Source organism: Oenanthe melanoleuca, chromosome 3 (assembly GCF_029582105.1).
Source record: "Oenanthe melanoleuca isolate GR-GAL-2019-014 chromosome 3, OMel1.0, whole genome shotgun sequence".
In the NCBI taxonomy this organism is placed as follows: domain Eukaryota; kingdom Metazoa; phylum Chordata; class Aves; order Passeriformes; family Muscicapidae; genus Oenanthe; species Oenanthe melanoleuca.
Window position 1 is genome coordinate 101,918,876 of NC_079336.1, and position 19,995 is coordinate 101,938,870.

The following is a 19,995-nucleotide window of genomic DNA, read 5'->3' on the forward strand; positions in this document are numbered from 1 at the left end:
GGAGGGTGTGTCCTGGTGGGGAGGAGAAGAGCACTAAGAGAGCACTCCCTTATTTTAATTTTCATTTTCATTTCACTTGCCCGTCTGGGGTAGGATTTATTTGTGAGCATCTACAGAGTGCTACAGAAGCAGCAGAGGTTTATTCTCAAACCCTATTCTGAGCTCCTTTTCTCTGTCTGCATTCCCAGCATGAAGAAGTCCAACCCATCAACCTCTGTCTGCTCTATAGCAGTTCACTCTCATCTCAAATCCAGCAGATTCCAAAGTGAACATCTCGTTTTTCCCATCTCTTGCCTCTTGCTCTCTTTGGTGCCTCTCATGCCAGCTCTCTTCTTTCTGCACTGCCAATCCTGGCTGTGCAGGCCCCTGTCCAGAGCCCAAGGAAATCTATTTCTCCTTGGTTTGATAAGCTTTGGGTAAAATGCATCAGTAAGAGCAGATAAATTCCTCCATAAGTAAAAGGATGCCATCAAGGATGATTCACAAGTCACGCTATACTATTCTTTCCAGCATACATCTTTATTTTTCTAGCTTCCAGTGTATGTAAGAGTTTGATCAGTAGGATAAAATGCTAAAACAAGCCACATAAATTCACATCCATTTGATATGTTTTTTTAAAAAAAATGAAATTCTGAAAGTGTAGAATTTCAGCAGCTTGCTTTGTTAACCTCCCTCCAAAAAAAAAAAAAAATATGCATGGAGCATTGCCTTCACATGCAGTCAGGCCTGGTTTTAAGGAAGTGTTTTCAAGTGTCTGTGCTGCCTTTTCTTATGAGAAAGGTCTCCTCTCTTGTGTTGCACTAAATGTCTTAATGGTATCCTGGTGCCTGCACTGGAAGAGAGATCACTGAGCAACACATTTCCAAACGAGCTGCTGCTCATGTGCTACCTGTCATAGCACAGAACAGCTGAACTATTCCTCAGCAAGGTTCACAGGAATGATAGAAGAGGAACTGGCGTGACAGGACAGAGCCAGGAGGGGATCAAGTTCAGGAAGCTCTTACCATGATGGATGTGACTTGCCTGGAGTTGAAGATCAGAAGGCCAGGTCCTTCCGCTCCCAGAGGGATCAGTGCTGGGTTTGTTGGCACTGCTGCAGCCCTGTTTCAAAAAGGGCAGATTTATATTTTCCTGTTGTATCACATCTGTGCAGAGGCTGCAGCGCCCATGGTGATGTGGAGGCTGCTGTAACCTTCCCACAGCTGGCTGTTTTCTCTCCACACACAGCAGCTTTCCATCCCTTGGAATGCTCTCCCTGAATGCTGCCTGCTGGAATCACTGGTACAGAGTTGGAGTGTGGTTTGCCATGCAGCAAACCAGAGGGAATGGAGCCATTCATTAGCTGAAGCAGTGAGGCACACTTTGCCTCACAGCTTGGTGAGAGCCCAGCAGGCAGTCTCAAGCATCTCTCTATTTTTTAAGCTCTGTCCTCAATGCTGTTGTTCCCCCTCCTGCCTGGGGTTCAGCTCAGTGTCTGAAAAGATGATGTGACCCTTGGCAGAGTCTCTTACCTTGGATTTTTGGCTGTGGCTCTGGGATGGCTGGACCCTAAAGTGGGAGAGACAATGAGCCAAGTGTTGCTTGTGACCTGGTTAGAAATGGCTCAGCCTGCAGGTAGCCATCAGAATATTTGGCAAGAGCAATGGGATTGCTTTGGAGAGCCAGGAAAAGCCAGCAAAGAAACAAAATAGAACAAATGGCAAAACAGCTTATATAAATAATGTGTGTGACAGGCACATATAATAAGTGAGTTCCCCTTACATTCCTGTCAACAAGCAATCGGACAAAGAAAAGGAAGAGCTGGGGGTGTGGGATACTCTTGAAGTGCCCTACTTCTGTTTTATACAAAATATTCCAGCTTAAAGCCCAGCAGAAGCAGCAAGGTGAAAACAGTCTATCATGTTCTGTTAAAAGGCAGTGTATTTTCAATTTCCAGATAGTATTTTGTGTTGCTGTTAATCTCTGTGGCCGTTAGTGTCACAGGGAGAAGTTTGAGCAGCTATTATTAGTGCCTAAACAAAGCAGTGTTTACAAGATGAGCCTATTTTGAGCCTGGAAAAATGAGTTGCCAAGAAGAAAAACAGATGCTGCACTTAATACGCTCTCTGTTCCAAGAGTCACAGCAAAGCAGTTGTGTTGCTAACAAACCCAGTTCCTCCTCCTCTGCTTTCTCACACCCCTGATTTTTTCAAACTAGACCTAAGAAGGAAAAACAATTAAAGAAGAAAAATGGCAGTGGTCACAAGAAGGCAGAGGGGAGGACTATCTGAGCAGCACTGATTTGCCTCCAGGAGGTCTGTGTCCAAGGGAAGAAGGTTTCTCTCCCAGAAACACCAGCCACAGGAGAGGTGCATCTCTGTTGGTTAGGGATGAGGTGGTAAATAGGATGGGCTTCAGGATCTGAGAGCTGGAGGACATCAAAGGCCACTAAAACACTGGGCATACAGGCAGCCTTATCTTCTCCTACCTGGGAGCAGCAGCGTGAGACCAGTTTCAGGAACAAGGGATAACATCAGGGAAAAAACCTTAGCATATAAAAAAGACGGAAAAAAAAAACCTGCCAACTTCCCAAATCAATCACCTGGTCATGTGAAAAAATAAGGCTTTTTAGGTAAAACAAGCTCTAAGCTCCAAAGTGACATAGGAATATTTGTTTCATTGGAAGTCAATGACACTTCCCATGCCTATCCATTTTTGCTGGAATGGAATCCTCCTTTTTTTTTTTCTTACTGTTTTTTCTCAAGAGAAAAAAATGAGAAGGGAATAATTCCCAAAGAATGTGGCAGTGGGAATTTTGGATTTGGATTGTTATGAAAGGAAAAATAACTTTGGTTTGGAACAAAACTCTGAAAGTTTTGTCAGCTAAAACAAAGAAAAAGAAATCACATTGTTTGCAAAGGCATTGCTTGTTTTCTTCCCTTTCTTTTAATGGGGTGAAATGAAGCCAATCCAAAACCACAGTTGTGATTAAAAAGGTTTGCAATTAAAGATTGTGAATAAGCACCAAGTTAGAAAGGAAAAACACAATGAAACTGTCAATGAAAAGCTGTGGGAGAGACCTGCAAGGGAGGAGAGCAGGACAAACTCAGAGTCTAAACTTCAGTTTATAATAATGGATCAGCCCTGCTGGGAACCTGGAAAGGGTCAGGGATGCAAGGAAAGGACTTGAACAATATGGAGCAACCTGGTCTAGGGGAAAGTGTCCCTGCCCATGGCAGGGGGTTGGATGTGGGTCCTCTTGGACATCCCTTCCAACCCAAACCATTTCATGATTCTATGGCATTTCTTCCCTACACCAGGAAGAGGGAAAAAATTTTAGTGAGGGTTAGGACCACAGTGTAAGGATGTAAAAAGGGGGAAAGAGTTCATTGGAGTTGCATCTTCCTTGCATATCAGGGTAATTGAAATGTATTTCTGCAAATTTGTACTGATTGTGAATTTTAAAGCTTGTTTCTTACATTGGCTGGGAAGATCTTGGATAGAGTTGACTTTAATTTGTAACAGTCTTCATTTTTTTTGTAGCATGAGAAAATCAGGTCTCACAAATGAGGAGGCAAGCTGTAATTGGAAAAATCAAGTTCAGGCTTTAATTAGGCCCTTTTTTTGAAAGTATAGTTTTCAAAAATATTTTGCATTGTGTCAGTAAACATCTAAACTGATCCTCATTTACTCACTTTTTCTCTTCACAGGAATGGTCAGATGAAGTGTTCAGTTTGGCAACAAATTTGTTGGCACAGAACATGTCAAGGGACGCGTTTCTGGAAAAAGCGTGAGTGGCCCTCGCATGTCACCCTGTGGGTGTTGCTCTTCCCTCTGCGTCATTTTCCTCCGTGCTTCTTACTCACCTTGTCATCTATTGTTTCTGCTCTGGTGGCTTGTCACTTCTGTAAACACAGGTCCTTGTTTGGATGGTTCTAAAAAGCCTGTTATCTCGAAGTCATCTAAACAAAAATCTTTTTTAGGGTTCTCCTTGCAAACTGGTAAATCATTGCAGGAAAAATCAGAATTGAATGCTCCCTGCCCCTTGTACAGCTGTAGGCTGAAGGTCTCCATTTAAAAAGAAAGAATATTCTGGGCTGACTTGCTTCTGGTTTGTTTTCCTTTTTGTCTTTTATTGATAACAAAAAAGAAAAGAGAAATGCCAGAAGTCCCTTTTCCTCAGTCCAATCTCTGGTTTCCATGTGATCCAGAGAGAATTCATTCCTCTGGATTGCTTGGCAGAGTGGGCAGATTCTGATTTGCTTTCCACAAAGTAGAAAAGCTGTTTGAGGAAATTTGGGTGAAATACACACCTAAAAGGGAAGAGAGCTAAACCTGACATTAGCAATTCTGAGGTGATGAGAAGTGCATGGGCTGAGGCAGTTTTGTGTAAATCAGAGCTTGGAGAACAGCATGGCAAAGCCTGCCAGAAAGTGCTTGGTGTTGAGCTGGGATACTCACTGGCATTTTGGGATTCTAAAAGAGGGGATGCACTTTCCCCAGCCTGTGAGTTTGCTGCTTAAAGTCAGCTTAGTGTCTCCTCCAAACACCTTTTCCTGCTCACAGACAAGCTCAGTCCAGCTAAATACTAAACTTATATTCCTAAAACTTTCTCCCCTCCAAAATTAACCTTCCTTTTTCCTGGACTTTCTGAGGCTGTGAATGACTACTTTGATTAGCTGCACCCAGAGTCAGAATGTTCCAGTGTGCCTGACTTTAATCCCACAGAATCATAGGTGCTTTTTCTGGGAAGGAGGGGCATGTATCTGTGGATGTTTCCTCCTCATGGTGTTTGTTGTGGTGCAGCTCTGAAGGGTGGATGTTGCTGGAACTATAATAGTGTGTTGGGCTAGCAGGGATGTATTAGGCAAACAAAATCCCAAATGGATGGGAACATTTAGCATTTCCTGTTGGCCGTGAATGTTGGCAGTGGGGAATGTGCTCACCTGAGCTGGTGACTTCCTTCAGCTCTATGAGTTTTGAGAGTGATTTGGTTCTACAGTTTCCTTGCCCCTGAAATCCCCAGGTGGCCTGTGAGCTCTGCTGTCAGGTCTGTATGGGGAGGGTTGGGGCTGTACCTAATGGGCCTTTTCCTATCCAAATCAGAGGAGAAATGTGTCATCACACAGTACAGCAGAGCTCCTTGTCTGGAGCTGTTCTTTGGCAGTTGTTCAAGCCATATTAATTAAAGATGAAGTCACTGGACACAGTGCGTAGATTCAGTAGCAGGCAAGCGTGGCATTCCTGTGTCTCTTTCCACTAATTAATAAATCACTTGGAAACTGTACGGCTTCCCAGCTCCTCTGCACGGATGCCAAATCAGTCACTTAAGAAATCTATGACTTTGAAGATTAAATTATTTCCCCATTATAACTGGTGTACTAAGCAAAGGGTTGGTTGGAGTCCTGTCAGAACCCTTTTGTTGAAAGAGAAAACCAAATTGCATTAGAGCAGAATGAAGGATTTTTTCTTTATGACATTCAGTTCCTTGGAGCATTGGAGGTGCAATAATAAACAACTTGAGATGCTTTTCCTCATCTTCTGTCATCTCTAACTTCCTTGGTTGTAGAGGAAAAAACTCAATGTGACCAAAGTATAGTCAAATTTTTAAAAAAATAGAAGGCAAAAAAAAGAAACTTTTTTTTTTTTTTTTTTTTTTTTAATAACTGCTGTGATTTTTTTGTTTTAATCTCCCTCAGTGCTGGGAGTTGTGCTTGGTGACACAGTAGCACGAAAGGCTTCAGTTTCCAGAAGATGAATGTGGGAAATCAAGGATTTGTGGAAATGTTCCTATCCCATTTGTCCTAGTTTTAGCATGCACTTTGTATTTGAAGTGGTTGCTAATGGCATTTTCTGTTGGGAAAAAAAAAGGAAAATTTATTAGAACCATGCAGTTTCTTCTTCTTTTGGCAGATCAAAAGTGGGTAAAGTGAAAAAGCTGAGTTTTTTAACAAAAAAAAAAAAAAAAAGATCCGTTTAAATATTTAAGTGTTGCCACATTTTTCACCAGATGATGTTACTGCAAAGCTCATTTACAGTTATCTCAGGACAGACAATAGAAGGTTTTTAGTCAATAATGATATCCCAACATCTTTCCATACTGGGAGAAAGAGCTGAGTGGAACTTGCCCCATGACCAGAGCACTAGCCCAGATCTAGAAAGCTGGGGGAGAGGTCCTTGAGAATGCTGTAAAAATAAAGCAGGGTTCTTTTCTCTCCACAGCTACACAAAACTCAAGCTGCAGGTGACTCCAGAGGGGCGCATTCCTCTGAAGAAGTAAGTGCTGGTCCCCTTCCTTAGCATGTGCTCTCTGCTGACTTTGGGGATTGGGATGAGCATGAGACCCCCATGCCTAGAAGAATAATTTTACCCTCTGTTTATAACAGAGTGGCCAGTGATCCTTGGGATTTCTCTGTTCAAATGTCCTTTTGGCACAGACATTCTGACTCACTGCCCTGGTTCTTTCCACTTGTGAAAATTAAAAAAAAAAAAATCAAATCTTTATCTCAGGGATATGTGAAAATAAACAGATTCAAATTGCATGCCACTGGGGGAATGAAAAGACCAGTGATAACTGAAATAAATACCTGCTGTGATAGGGGCTGGTGTGGGGTAGAGTTAAAACTGAGCACTGTTAATTTCCCCTCTGCTACTGTGCAGCCAGCAAATGGAAATAAATAGCTGAAGATGCAATAGGCTGCTAAGAGATGTTCAGTCTTTGAGCAGATGGGCCATCAAGACATGTCTTTAAGCCAAGCCCCTGTGCTTTGTTCTCGTTTTGCAGCATATACCGCTTGTTCTCCTCGGACAGAAAACGGGTAGAGACCGCGTTAGAAGCCTGTAACCTTCCCTCCTCCAGGGTAAGCATCTGCACTTACTCACATCATCATTGCTGGGATTTGGTGCTCTTTCCTCTCTTCTGAGCCTGCTGTGCTGGCTCTGCTGCTGGATGGGACCTCAGCAACTGCTCTGCCTTTCCCACACAGAAGTTCCTGATACCCATCTGAGTACCTTTGATTTGAAGTTGTTTAGGATCAGGAGCACCTGGAAGAAGCCTAAAAGGATTCAAAGAAAGGGCAGAGTTTGTGTGAGCTGTCCTGGAGGAATCCTGTGGAGGCATTTTAAGAATAGGTGACTGTTGCACAACTTCCAAGGGATGGTTTCAGGGCAGTGTTAGCCTGAGGTGTGTTCTGTAGCTGGAGATAAGTGACAGGCTAAACCCACCCTGGCTTATCCAAAAGATGCATGAAGGAAATGTTGAAATGCTGTGTTGTGGAAGCTGTTAACACTGCAGGGATGCAGCCACTGCATCCTGCTAATCCAGGAGCTCTCCTCAGCCCAGAGCATTTCCAGGATGGTACCTCACCCTCAAGAAGGCTTTTTTCAGAAGGAATGAGCTTGAGCAGATGATTCCAGTAAGCAGTGGAGTCCCAGAATCACAGGTTGGGTAAGGCTGGGAGGGACCACAGTGAGACATCTGGTCCCACCTCCCTGCTCAAAATGGGTTTTAATCCCAGGAAAGCTTCTTGCAGGGTAATTCATTCAGGGGCCCAAGAAGTGGGGCAAAACCATTCTGTAGCAGAGGAGAGCCTGCATCCCTGATCTCTTGACTTACACAAAACTGTGCTGTGAGGTTTTCTCGACGTTTGCTCCCCCATTGGTTTAATGGAGCCCATTCCTACAGCTCCAGGAGAACAGTGCAGCAAAATCTTCACCAGCCAAACTTCAGGCACTTCTTACAGTGTCCTTCCTTCATAGGTTTGGGAGCTGAGTTCCATAAAATTCCAAGGAATGTCAGCAAAGTAGGTATAAAATACTGTAATAATCTTATCTAAAGTAATATTGTGAAGTAAGAAGTGTGGACAGAATAATTTTAATGATGATTTTCTATTCAATTGATAGCAAACAAGACAAAGTGTGCAAAAAAAAAATCTCTGAGGCTCTGCTTCCTGAATCAGCTGATTTATTTCTTCCATTTACTACATGTCTCTGAAAAGAAAATTTAAATATCATTTGGGTCTTTGGAAGAAACTGCAGCTTTTTTCTGCTATTTATCTAAGTAGAGCCAGTTTTATATACACACTGCTGGTTGCTTGTTGCTGGGATACCACCTTCAAAATTATTCAGAGTATAAAGTAGATCCTTTCTTTGGCTGGGACAAAAGAGAAATGTGTTGCATGCACCAAAGAAAACTGTGTTGATCATCTTTGAAAAATATTGTAGAAGGGCAAAACTGGATCTCACAGAGGTAAGGGAATAGAAGAAAAGCAGAACTTCAACTACAGCTCTTTTCCTTTGTGTTCCTGTTTATTTGTACAAGTGAAATTCTTAGCTTCAACTTGCAGCTTTTCTGCCTTATTGTACTGCAGGACAAATGGTGTTCCCATAAAGCCTTGGAAGAGCAATAGACTCCAGCAGTGTGCAAGATATGAATATCAGGGAGTCTTGCTCAGTAAAATAACACCAAATTATTCAGAGAATTCATGAAAGTCTCTCATGGACATTAGCAGTTTAGGCTCTTTGGTTTTTCACTTTCATGCCTCGTGGATTTTCTCCCTGAGTTTCCACACCTCTCATTGCTCTGAGAAGATGTGGAGCTCATTGGACATGAGCTTCACACCGTGTTTGGCTGCAGCTCTTGGAATTTAGGAAAGAATCTTCAAGCCTGGAGCAGTCCCTCATCTGCCTTTTGCAGTGATCTAGGCACAGGTACCAGGGGAGAGTGTCCCTGTGTGGACTTTTCAGTGACAGGACAAATATTCCCACTCTCCAGGGAATTCCCTGTGTGTGTGTGCTTGCCAGGAGACACTGTGGCACGATGTGCAGGCTCTGCATTTAGTGCTGGAGGAGGAAGAGTTCTCATTGCCTGGATAATTGTTTTCATCCTGAGGAATAGCACTAGAGAGGATCCTTGGAACTGCTGAAAATAAATCCTTTATTTTGTATTTAAGGACCTTAATAAGGGATGGATTCTCTGCGGTGTTGAGCACTCCAGCCCTGATTCAGCCAAGCATGATCACAGTGGGGTGGCCCATGGACCTCAAGTCAAGCACTTCTTCAAAGCATGGCTTTATTAATTTCTCTCTTTCTGGTTCAGAACTGCCCTGTGTAGAGTCTTGCAGGATCAAGCCCTGATATTTGGAACAGTCATCATCCAGCAGAGCTGAAAGCAGAAGGATTTTTAAATAAATGTTTAAACAAAGTTTTAACATACCCCAATGAATTTCTGAGTTTGCCATCTGATTTCCTTACATTGTTTTGTTTTTTTAAGTCTTGGCTACTTTTTGGAAATGGGCTTGTTTTTTGTTATTGCTGGATATTTTGGTTTGTTTTGGTTAAAGGTGCCTTAAATAGAATTTGAAGGGCTTTATTTTAGCTGGCCTTTTGGCTGTGAAGAGTGGCTAGTTAATGTTGAGGTTCACAATGAAGAACCAGTGAGCTTGACTGTTAAAATAAAATAACCAGCTCTTGAGTCCAGTATGTGCAAATAATCTGAATTAGCTCTTATGCTGCCAAATCTGTAACAGACTGGATACAGATGTTATAAAAGCAGGCAGGTTACCAGGCAAATCATAAATCAGCCGTGCTTGAAATTAGTAGAGAGTCTTAATCACAGAATAAAATTGAATGCCAGTATTAAGCCAAGCTGGAAATGAGGGATGCTCTCATGTGGTACAGAAGGTTTGTGCTTTGTTCATTGGTGTCAAAAAAGAGATGAGCCCATAAGGTGTGTGGGTGGTTCCTCTGAAATGGGGATGGCTCAGACCAGGCTGAGTAAGGGGGCAGTGTATTTTAATCCCTTTGGGCAGACAGGCTTTTGGAAGCCAAATATAGTGAGGTTGTGCCTGAGGTGGCTCTCGTCTCCCATCTAGATATTTGTGTTTTGTAGCCCACTGATTATGATTCTGGTAGGAAATACCTATTAAAAAGTTCTGTAAACTTATGTCTGAAGGCTTATGTTGGTTATTCTCTTTGTAGTGGGTGTTTGGAGACACAGAGGCAAACCAATGTCTGTTAATTGGGTTTGAGTGGCAAATCAGAGCCTGGATCTCAGGTCATTGGAAGAGATCCACTTTTGTTCAGCTGAGCACCTTCAAATCCCTTGTAAAGAAAAAGATAGTGGCTTGATGGGGGACTGCAGTTCTGTGGTAATTAGAGAATCATTGGGAAGCCCTCAGCTAAGGAGCAGCACCCTGCTGGACAGGGATTATAAGCAGAGGGAGCAGGGGAGGGCAAGGTGCCAACTCTAACAAGTAAATTCCCAAGCTTTGAGAATCCCTGCCTTAAGGAAAACACAGCTGTCAGCACTGAGAGCTCCACAGCTTGAATTTATCAGTGTCATGGGTGCAGGTTCAGTGCCACTGGCAGCCCTCACTGGAAGGAGCTATTTTCATCCTGTACCCTCAGCTTTCCCACTTCTCCATCCACCCTTGCACTGGACTTGGCAGCAGTGCCACTGGAAAGTTACCTGGCTCAGGGATTGATCCCATGGAAAACACACAGGGAGGTTTTGGCAGGGTAAGCTTTGAACCAGCTCACCCTGCAGCCACTCACAGTCTGCCAAAAAAAGGAGGGCACCAGGGTCTGATGGGGTCACCTTAGACTGCTGGAGCCTGGAGATGGTTATCCAAGCAGAGCAGAGGAACAGCCCAGCTTGGTCACTCTGCTCTTGTGGGCAGAAGCAGAATAAAACCCTCTCGGGCCCCTGTGGGTTTGAGATGAAAGGAGACAAAGTGACGCCTGTGGTATCTTTTATTTATTGTAACCCAGAGCAGGAAAATACAGAAAAGTTTCCTTGTGTCTGACAAAGGCTTGAACGGATGCTTCCGGTTCCCTTGGCAACGGTGCTAAACAGGCAGAATAAATACAAGCCCTGATTGCCCAGCAGCATCTCGCCTCCAACAGCCTGCCAAGCAAGCAGCTTCCTGCCCAAGTTACCATCTTCCTCCTCTAGTTCATTGCATTTTGGAGCATGGAGAGCATCCTGTGGGCCTGTGGTGCTCCCAGACACCACATGTCATAGATTTGGATGAAGGACACTCAAGCTTCTTGCACAGGACTTACCCAGTGCAGTAATTGCCTCCAGTCATTTGATTTTTTCAGAGAAGAATGTAGTGAGGCTGATTAAACTGTCATCGAGAAGTTAGACTAAATTGTAGAAAATGTAAGGAAAAAAATAATACTGGCATGTCTTCTGCAGGAGAGCATTTGTATCAATTCCTCTAAAAGAAATCTGATTGCCAAATGTGTTACACTGAGTGTTTAGGACAAAGATGGATGGAAAAGCTCTGCTGCTTGAGTCTTACCCAGAATTGTGGCATCTTGAACATGTATCTTCAGGAAGGAAAAGGCAAAATCACTGCTGCTGTCAGGGAACAAGTGTATTAGCAATGACACAGTGACCCAGTTTGTTCCCTAGTTTTGTGGCAGCTTTGGAAAGATGGGTTGCATCCTCATCCTCTGTGATGCTGCTGTTCTGCTCACTCAAAAACACAGGCTCAGCACTGCTGGGGTGAGCTCAGAGGCTTCATCAGGGCTGATATACCTATTTCTGCTGTAGGTTAGATGGGGAGATGTCCCTTCCTACTCCTTCACAGGTGCTCAGATAATGAGATAACTGTGCCTCGTGGAAGCTAAGAGGTGTGTTTGTACCTATTTTTTAAAGATGTACTCTTTAAGCTCTCTATGATTCAAGGGAATTTAAATGCTGCAGAATCTGGGCTTCTCTAGGTTGCAGGAAGGAAATCAAAAGCAGCCAAGAAGTGAGTGATCTGTTTGCAAGGAACATATAAAAGTGCTGTGTCTCTCTTTCACTGTTTTTTTCCCCATTTCACAGAACGATTCAATCCCTCAAGATGACTTCACGCCAGAAGTGTACAGAGTGTTCTTAAACAACCTCTGCCCTCGGCCCGAGATCGACCACATCTTTTCAGAGTTGTAAGGAGAGACTCTTGTTGGTTTATTTATTTATTTTCCCCATTCACTGATTTTTTGGGCTGGGGATGGCAAAGTAGATTATTTATAGTATAGCAGCATGCAGGGCTTGCTAGTAACAGATTTAAATGTCAAGCAGGGCTGTTATTTAACCTTGGATCAAGGGTTTCTTCTCTCCTAGACTCCTACCTCCACTTCTAATGGCTTGGGTTTTAAAGGAATTTGTTCCTAGAGGAGCAGAGCTGCCAGGTCTTGTTTTTCTGTGTTGATCAGAATAGTTTAGGTTTCCAAGAAAGTAAGAAAGAAGAGTAATAAGCAATAACAGCATGAAATAGGCATGAGAATATGTATAATCACCCCCAAAAGCTTAATTAGGACTGGCAAAAAATGCAGTAACTTTTAGGATTTGTGTATGTTGAATTCACACCGTGAAATTAAATTAGCAGCCCCAGCTACAACTGATTTCATACGTTCAGTTGTGAGCTCTGAAACTCCTGGTGCTTCTATCCCTTCCAGCAATCTGTGTACTTCCAATTTCAGCAGATCCTGATCAATAGAGTCAGAACATTAAGCAATATGAGAGGAAAGCAATTTCCAAAATACACCCCATGACCTCCAAAGCAATTGGTGAACATATTTTAGCAACATGACCGTGCTCACATTGTCTTTTAGGGGTTCTTGCCCCTAAGGTTGGGGTTTCAGAGCCCTGTCCCACTTTGCTCCCACTGCACCTAGGAGAGGCTTCCCATTGCTCCCTGGCAGAGCAGAACTCGGCCAGCCCTGAGTGCTCTAAACAGCCCTGAGCTCATCACCTGGCCCAGAGGCTTCCTGGCTTTCTATCTGGGCACAACTTGTACCCAAACTATGCTCTTTTCACTGACTCTCTAAATAGCCATCTTTTTGCTTGCATTACACAGCACCTCAGAGTTTTTAAAAGGTTTGTAAAAAGGGACCCATACAAATTACCAGAATAATGAAATCAGGGCTGCTGTTATTCAGCAGTAAACCCAAATAGTTGGACCAGGAATGCCAGCAGAGTGTTTGTGGCAAGCTTGGGATTGAATTCCACGGCTGTTTTCTGTTTTACTTTTTAAAATAGCTTAATTCCAAGAATTCAGAGGAATGAAAGGCTTTTAGCATTACTCCAGGCCTTCACATTGATGCCTGTAATGCTGAGCATTGTCAAAGATCTTTGTCCTAGATGGTTGATGAAGAACTATTGGCAAAATAAATTAGTCCAGAGACATAGTGGAGCAATGTTTGTGTTGATGATGGTTTTGTATGAATCTTGTTTCAGTTTCCTTGTGAGTTTTCAGACATGGAACAAGATTTCAAGGAAATGCATTAATATGACTTTGCTGTTGCTTTAATTTCTCTCCAGTGGTGCCAAGAGCAAGCCCTACCTTACTGTTGATCAGATGATGGACTTTATAAATTTGAAGCAACGGGATCCACGATTAAATGAGATCCTTTATCCACCACTCAAACAAGAACAAGTTCAAGTGCTGATTGAGAAGTATGAACCTAACAGCAACCTAGCAAAGAAAGGTCAGTGGATTTCACACTCCTGCTGTACTCAGTTCCTGATGTGAAACAGTAACTCAATTATCCTACATGCTAAAGCAAAATTTGGTTCAAAATCTGGGTGCTTTCCCAGCTGTCTGCTTTTGGGATCATGCAGGCCTGTGGGACATCATGTGGTGCAATTGTAAATGTGTTTGGTTGGTATCAGGTAAGGAAGGATGGGGCTGGTTTCTGTGCTTGCTTTGCAGTGTGTGTGATTGACAGAAGAGCTGTTCTGGTATGTGACCCTCAGCAGAAACCTGGCTATCACAATGGGTGTTTACCAGCATCTGAAATGATAAGTTGAAAGAAAAAATCAGAGACAATGCAACTAAGAGCATGGTAATTCTATCATTTAATAATACTATTAAGTCTAGCCCTCTGCTTTTGGATAGAGTGGTGTACAATGCAAGATATGAAATCAACTCAGTGTATTTCATGCTATAATCACAGACAATTCCCATTTAAACATCTCAAGTGTTATCAAGACTTAGCTGGGCATTTTGCCAAAACCAGTGAAAGAACTCCTGCACACATCTCTGCAGATTTTTGCTACCACCACCAGTCTTAAAAGCGCATTCTGTTTGTGTCTGCATCCTGTTTTATTCCAATCCGCATATCCTAATGATTAGCCCAGCTTTTGATGTGTTTACACCTTAGAAATTTTAGAGGCATGGGAGTATCCTGAAAACCAGATCTAATATGAAAAAAAGATTGTTTGGTCCAGGGACTGTAGATCAAAAAAGTCCAAAAAGACCCAACAGTCCAGAGATTAACTGAAGGCACTCCCATCTCTCCCTGGCCTTCTCACCTTGATGTTGTCCTGAAAGAAATTGATGTCACGATCAATGTTGTCTCTCAAACACTTCTAATTTTTCTCTTAAGTCTTCTTATTTTTCTAGTCCAATCAAACTGAGTGTTTCCAGAGGTTTTGCCAGAGGGTTAAATCCTGCTTCTTTGCCGTATTTATGCAAACTGTCTTTTGACGTCAGAAGGAACAGTACCTTGAGTAAATGGAAACACGTTGTGACCTCCTTTCTCATCTGTGCAAATATTAGAACTGTGCTCTGTGCTTACCTTATTTCCCACCAGAGGCAGGAAAGTCTGTTACCTAAAAGATCATTCTTGTTACCCAAATATTAGCACTTCATATAAACCAAATAAAGGATTTATTAGAAGGAATGTGCTGGTGTGCCAGCAGAACGCCAGAGTCAAAATGGAATCACCTTCTGACTAGCAATAAGGAGAAAACATGAAACAGGGCCCAGGAAGAAAGGTGCTGTGGTGGTATTTGCTACCACCCTCCAGTGGGATTTGTGGGACACCTCCAGCTTTACCCTGTTTACCTTGGTGCATTCATTTGCTGTAGATATTTGCTGTTCCATAGGTGCTTCTCTTCCTGGGTGTGATTTGTGTTGCTCTTAAAGAATCAGTTCTCTCTCAAAATGCTGACTTGAACAAGGGGAAGGCAGATCACAGAGAGTTAATTCTTTCTGTGGGATTGTTGTGGGGTTTTTTTCCCTTTTCAGACTTGTGCACTGGGGTCCAGCTGGCACAACCTAAGAACCACCTCTGTGCTGAAGACACCACCCCCTTGTCTGGCAGCTGAGCTGCAGGAACTGGCACATGCTCTAGTGCAAATCCCAAGCTTACTGCCTTAAAATGACAGGAATTGGCTAATCAGGAGTGACATGGGGACACAATATTTTCTGTACATCTGCTCCAAGTTGGGAATGCAATTCACTGTATATTAAATGAAGTGTAGGTGTGCATTCATTTCTACACTCATGGAATAATTGTCAAAAAATTCTTCATGTCTATAAAATGTCACCAAAATGCAATCACATATTTAGAGCAGTGATTTAACCTTTTAATCTGCTCTTCTGTAAAAGAGATGATCACCCAGGCTTCCTGCTGCCAGGGTTGTTGAAGTGAAATTTCCAGGCAGTTTTCATCAGAAAAATGAGCACAGATACTCTGGCAACCTCCAAAAGTGTGCTGCACATGCTTCTTAGCAAAGAAATTTCGTACATTGAAAAGGTTTTTTAAATAAAACCAGACTTTTTTTTCTTTTTTCCTTGAAAACATAAATCCAAATTCATGAAGTGGAAGCTATGTACAGCATCTGACTCCTTGCTCCTTGTTTGGGTAGTACTAGACCTTCACTCGTCTGATGATTGTTCTTCCTAATTTCCTGTCCCAGTTCGTTGTCTGTTCACATCCACTGGACCACAATATTCTCTTCTAATTATTCTCTCATAGCTAATTAAATGAATTTCTACTGAGTTGTTGTGCTGTCTCTCACCTTTCACAGCACTATTTAAACAGTTTTGGGATCTCATAATTCCCCTGGTCACCACTGTAGCCCTTTTGTTGCTGCTCACCTACACAATTTTGAACACAGTAAGCAAGAGCTGTCCGTAATATTTTAAATTTTTGCAGCTCCTCAGGTACCTGGTAAAATCTAATGCTGGTGTTGTTGCTAGTGCAGTTCCTTGGGTTACAGAGTTCTGAGTAAAAACCCTGCCCATGCTCCTGCTTGTCACTGATGTATTTTAGGTGCATTTATTGATGGGATGCGGTGGAGCTTTTGCAAAATCAGCAGATAGGCGGGCTTGACATCTGCATAGGTTAAGTGTCTGGAGTAGTGTTTTATTGTGGTTCAGGTAAGCTGTTGTGATTAATGCTTTGTGTCATGCAGTGAAGGAGATTAATTCATTGTAGAACATGTTCCCTTATCAGGTGGGAGCAGGAGGAAGTCCCTGGTAGTGCTGAGCAGACTCTCCCTGTCAGCAGAAGTGTGCTGGGGACTCTGAGGCTGCAGAAGAATTTACCATATGTATGCTTTTCCCATTCTGCAGAAACATGCTGGTTCTTCCCTTACTTAATGATGCAATTCATTTCTAAAAGTTTCTGAGTTCAAAAGGACCTTTGAGAGCTCAAATCCTGATGTCTCAGTTTAAACCTTTCATTCTAGAGCACCAGATAAGTGCTCTGGAAAACACAGAGCCACAGCCCCAGCTCTGGGGGCATCCTGTGTCACTTCCACACTCCAGGCATGCAAGAAGAGCTGTACCCATGTACCAGACTAGAAAGGAAAGCAGGGAAGAACACAAACCCAAGGTCTGCTAGGGAAAGGAGGTGTGAGATAACTAAAGCTATAAAATATGTGTTTCCACCATCGGCCTTGGAGGGAGCAAGACAAGGGTTAGGTTATTATCAGCCTTTATTTTTAGAGTGGGTTTTGTGGTGGAAGATTCAAAAATAGAGTGTGAAAGGGCTTTAAGTAATGGCATAAAAATGTTGATTTTTTTTCCCTCTTAAGGATCCATTTATTTAAGTATTATCTCTGCTTCTTGAATTTTAAAGGGCCAAACCTTTAGATCTGCACAGAGGAAAAAAGCTTTGCTCTTATATTTCACAGTATTTCTTTCTCCAGATTTTCTCTGTATCTATTTGCTGTATGTCAGCTCTGGTTAGACATATATTTAGAGGGATTGTAGAGGAGCTGGTTGCATAATTCTCTCTCCATAATGCTCTCTCCATAATTCCAGTATTAATTCTGTTTTGCAGTGCACATTTATTGGTAGTTGTTGCGCTGTGTTTTTCTTAGGTAATAAAATAAATTAAGCAATTATCATTCAATTAAGATATATTTAATTTTATGCAGCATCTATTGTATGTATTTTTCCCATGGCAGCCTTAATACCAGGCAGTATTCATTCCAGCATAAATGTGTTTTTCCTCCTTTAAACTTCTATGCAATTTAAACATTTTCTCCCCACTGCATTAAATTCACCTTTTAGTAACTGCTTAAGAATAATTACACATTGGATTCTTTTGATGGCAGAAGGGGGTCATTTCCTGGGTAACAGATTTTAATGGCAAAAACAAGCACTGTGCAGCCATGGCTCCACTTCTAAGACATACTTCATAATATTTAAAGCATAAATTCTGATGTATAAATCATTCAGGCAAGTGGTTGGGCCTTCTGGTATGAAACATTTGTAGGAAGTGTTACAAAACAGTTGAAATTCTTTGGCCTCCCAACTGTAACACTGGAAAGTAAGAATACTTCCCCAAAAGCCCATTAACTTTGGAATTGTTAGTGTTTTCCAGCATTCCAGCTGTACAAGAGAAGAGCTCTTTGCACTGTTCCTGTCTCAAATATTGACAGAACAATAGACCCCAGTCACTATTTATTACTCTTTGAAATGTTTAAGCCACATCAAAGTTGTAGTCTAGCCCAGGCTGTCAGCAGCAAGTGCTAAGTTAGGTAGCTTACCAGAAAACCTCTTTTTAAGCATTGTTTTTAAAATATATATATATATATATATCTCTGAAACAAATGTTAGTATGGGTAATGTATCAGCATAAATAAGTAAATGGAAACTATTTGTCAAAATGAATTTGCATAATGTATGTCTGTAATACACTGGAGGTTGTTTCAGTTGGTATAGTTCAATGAAGACACAATTTATACCTGTAAAGTAGATGCAAAAAAAATCCTAATAATTGAGGACTTTCCATTCTAAAAGATTTTTACACTTTGTTTTTCACTTGAGATGCAATGTTCCAAAACAACTGCAAGATCTGAAATTAATTTTATAGCTTAACTAGAAAAAACAGTGATGTGGACTAGTGATAATGGATTTTGCAACATTCAACACTGCTGTTGGCAGTAGAGAGAATGAAAATACCAAAAATGTGTTTAGGTCCAGGGAGGGCAAATTTTGTGAACTTCAGTGTATAATGCAGATACATTGAAAGAAGTATGAGCTCTGCAGAAATCCATTTTGGATCTGGTATCTGGTACCAGGAATAGCTCCACTGGTATCAGTGAAACAGTGCAGAATGTAAAATGGCCCAGACTTACTGTGGAATCTGTCTTCAGAGCTGCAGAGCATAAACTCCTGGTGATAATGCAGGTTCTGCAGTGAGCCCAGCCCTGTGCTATCCAACATGGAAGTGCCCACACCAGTGACTCCTGTTCCATGACCTGGAATCCAGAGGGACCACCTGGGATCAAACCCTGCAGGCAGCCTTCAACCCTGTGTCCTGGCACTGAGAATGGCTGAAAACACTTGGAGTGACAGGACCACAAAGCAAACACAGTTTTAGAGGTTTTAGAACCTCATTCCCTCCAGCTGGAGCTTTTGCTCAGAGATAGGAGACTCTTACGTCAATACTGCCTTTCAGGGGTTATGGAGACATATTTTTCTGAAGTTGCCTGCCTGCATTGTGTTTGACTCTGCCTCAGACTATCAGAGCCCATAAATAGAAAACTTAGTCCAACAGTAAAACTGTTTCTTTTGTGCTTGTTGCTGTCTCTTTTGTGGAGCATGGGGAAGTATTCAATTTTAGCAGCAGGATTTATTATTTGAAGATGAATATTAGATAAAGTTTACTTTTGAAAATATAAAGGAGCCTGGACTCAAGTGCTGAAGGAAACAAACGTAGATAAAGTTTGGACAAACGTGGCATGGGTTGTCTCTTCATTATGACTTGTACAAATGTAGTGCTTTCAGCTGGAAAGGGCCCTCAAGGACACAGGGAGTGAAGGCTGCTGGGATCCACTGGGTGACATCTAGGCCCAGTGGCACAGGAGCCCCAGATGGGCTCACTGCCATTGGGCATCCCCTTTTGTGTGTCATTTTGGGGGCTTGTCTCATCCTCTGGTCAGCTCGACTCCACAGACAGTCAGTCTGTGCCTGGAGGAGCCGGCCTGACCCTGGAGTGTTTTGGGATGTGTGGTATCTGTCAGAGCAGGGCTCTCAGAGAGCTGGAGCACTTCTGGAACACAGCATCCATATGAGGAAGTTTCCTTCTCATGTCAGATGCAATCATCTCACAATATCCTTTAGCTGGAATAAGCCTATAAATACAGCAGGGTTCAACACTGGGGAGGCAGAAAGAAGTGGTAAACTAAAGGACAATGTTGGCACAAGAACACAGAGGGATCAAGTGGCCTTGAATAAATTTAGGCTGGAAATTAGGAAAACGTTTCTAACAATATGGTCCTGGCACAGACTACCAGAGGTAGTAAAGAGGGCAAAAAAAGCAATTGTTATTAGGAAAGAGCTCAAGTTGTTTATGAAAGGGATTGTCCACTGCAGTGCCTGCAGCTGCAGAACCAAGTTTAAAGAACAAATAAGGAAGGCCCTTTAAAGGGACTAAAATCTTCTTTTCAGTTTATTTGCACTGTCTTTGCAGTGCCACCCCTTTATTCTTTCCCACTTCTCTTTAATATTAATCTTTTTTTCAGTTGCAGGAGTTTCTGGGTAAAAATGTCACCTGTGATTTTTCTCTTTTAGATTTTTTTTCAGCACTTACAGCACACTGACACTCATCTCTTCCCATGATACTACAGGACAGTCTTTTTTGCAAGTGCGTTAATAGCTTATGTAGAGAAGTATCACTTAGCAGAAAAAAAAATATTTTTAGATGTCTTTTAGTGCAACTTAGCAATTGGAAGTAAGCCAACATTTAACATTATTCCATCTCCCAGGATCACTCTGA

General features: G+C 42.2%; 1 protein-coding gene across 2 annotated transcripts in view; it reads left to right on the forward strand.

Annotated features, from left to right (window-relative positions):
• Window positions 1-19,995, forward strand: part of PLCB1 (phospholipase C beta 1) — a 332,313-nt gene that overhangs the window by 199,340 nt on the left and 112,978 nt on the right. For both annotated transcript variants that reach the window (XM_056486829.1, XM_056486830.1), the window contains exons 5-9: window positions 3,690-3,769; window positions 6,202-6,255; window positions 6,764-6,839; window positions 11,816-11,916; window positions 13,295-13,461. In XM_056486829.1, coding sequence (XP_056342804.1) covers window positions 3,690-3,769; window positions 6,202-6,255; window positions 6,764-6,839; window positions 11,816-11,916; window positions 13,295-13,461 — 478 coding nt within the window. The remainder of the gene's footprint in view (window positions 1-3,689; window positions 3,770-6,201; window positions 6,256-6,763; window positions 6,840-11,815; window positions 11,917-13,294; window positions 13,462-19,995) is intronic.